The sequence below is a fragment of the Jatropha curcas genome, chromosome 6 (genome assembly GCF_041381405.1).
Source record: "Jatropha curcas cultivar XTBG-Jc1 chromosome 6, XTBG_Jcur_1.0, whole genome shotgun sequence".
In the NCBI taxonomy this organism is placed as follows: Eukaryota; Viridiplantae; Streptophyta; class Magnoliopsida; order Malpighiales; family Euphorbiaceae; genus Jatropha; species Jatropha curcas.
The window spans coordinates 22,082,740-22,084,544 of NC_143156.1; the positions used below are offsets into that span (position 1 = coordinate 22,082,740).

General features: G+C 32.6%; 1 protein-coding gene across 1 annotated transcript; it reads right to left on the reverse strand.

Moving 5' to 3' along the window:
- Positions 1–520: 520 nt before the first annotated feature.
- Positions 521–1,395, reverse strand: LOC105641578 (zinc finger protein ZAT11). Its single transcript, XM_020682295.3, has one exon. It carries the CDS (start codon positions 1,261–1,263, stop codon positions 688–690), a length of 576 nt encoding a protein of 191 aa, XP_020537954.1. The 5' UTR covers positions 1,264–1,395; the 3' UTR covers positions 521–687.
- Between the last annotated feature and the right edge of the window lie 410 nt (positions 1,396–1,805).

Below are 1,805 nucleotides of genomic sequence, written 5' to 3' on the forward strand. Positions count from 1 at the left end.
GATCAATGGCACCCCAACTGAATTTTCTTTCCTTCTTTTTTATTCATTGTTTAGAGTCTTTTTAAATTTATTTCATTATTCCAATCTAATACAAATTCATAAATAAATAAAAAAAAATACTCAATTATAGTTTACTCTTTTGTATTTTTTTTTTTATTTTTTAGCATACATAATTAAAAATTATCACATAGTGTTCATAAATAGCTTAATTAAAAAGGAAAAATCATATACCGGTCACTATCATTCTTGAGTTTGAGAAGAATTCTTCCAAAGCAAGTTGCTACATTTAACACACACACTTAAATACCATGTATGAAGATGGAATTTAATTAACTTAGATATCCTCTGGCTAATGATAATTAATTATAGTATTATCCTTGTCAATAAAGTAAGTCACCCATAAAATTATCTTATATGTGACATCATGCTTGTCTCATGACTACGAAATAAATAATTTCTTTAATTCCACAAATTGCAAAGAGCAGTAACTAAATTTATATATATATATATAACAAAAGAATGAATATATAATAATTGTATCTATAAACAAATGAATAAATATTTACATACAAGATAATGAATCCTCTATATATAGAAAGAAGGAGGAAAAAAGAAATTCAAAATGTTATATAAGGTATAACCAACTAATTGCCATCTTAGAGACTAATTACATGTAATTTTAATTAATTAAGATCTAGAAGAAACAGTCAAAACCATAGGAGCTTCTTTACCAACAAGCCTAAAGAACTCTAAATCATTCTCATATGGAGTCAAATTCAAATCCAAACACAAAACCCTTTTGCTGTTTGACTTCTTCAAAATTGGAGGAGGCACCATCACTTTTTCTTCTGCACTATCATCTCCATTGTTATGGTTATTGTTACTTAAAGCAGCTCTATGTCTTCTCATGTGACCTCCCAGAGCTTGACCTATAGCAAACTCTAATCCACAGATTGAGCATTCATGTGTCTTTGGCTTGACTGGAGAAGACGATGACAGCGACGACGTTTGATTCTCTAAGCTTCCATCTCCACCCATCAACCTAGGCTTTTTATGACTAGCACGGTGGCCACCGAGGGCTTGAAACGATGGAAATTGTCTATTGCATGTCTTGCACTCGAAAACACGACCCGGCGAGTTAAGACCAGTGTCTTTCATGGCTTCAAAGGATGGAAATCGCGTTTCCTTCCCTTGTGATAGAAGCATCAAGCAATTCGCCATGGTTATACTATCGATCTCTGTGTTATAAAAGCTTCTCTTCATGGTTTACAATTAGATCTGAACTGAGAAAAGTGTGAAAAAGGAAAGAGTTTTGAAGGAACGGAAAGAAAAGACTATAAGGAGGAGTTAGGGTTAAGGTATTTATAAAGTTTGGATATGTGTTGAGTTAACTTGTTGAGCATGCAAACTATAAAAAAGTGTGGACTTTTATAGTTGACCTTTCTAGAATGACGTTAGTGCCCTCGCTTCTTGAGCTATAAGGAAGCGAAAGCGATAGGGATTATTTGGGAATAAATAATTGGAAGTGTGAAAAATAAAAATTGAACAAGATATGGGAACACGTAAGCATGACCTTGTGGCTGAGCGGAGCCGAGTGGAAACCGACTTTGGTGGGCGAGTAGTGTGTTTTTCCTGGAATCTTCAGGTTTTTCTAGAAGATTCTTGGTCCAGTATGAAAGTGGATCAACTTAATAAGATAAATTATTGTAGACTGCATGCATTTCGTGGACTACTATATTATATTATTATATTATTTTAAGTACACGTACAATTCAAATTTAAGTATAAAAACTACTTTTTAAGTT

Excerpts from the sequence above, each read along its gene's own strand:
- LOC105641578 (XM_020682295.3), bottom strand. The coding sequence starts at position 1,263 with ATGAAGAGAAGCTTTTATAACACAGAGATCGATAGTATAACCATGGCG.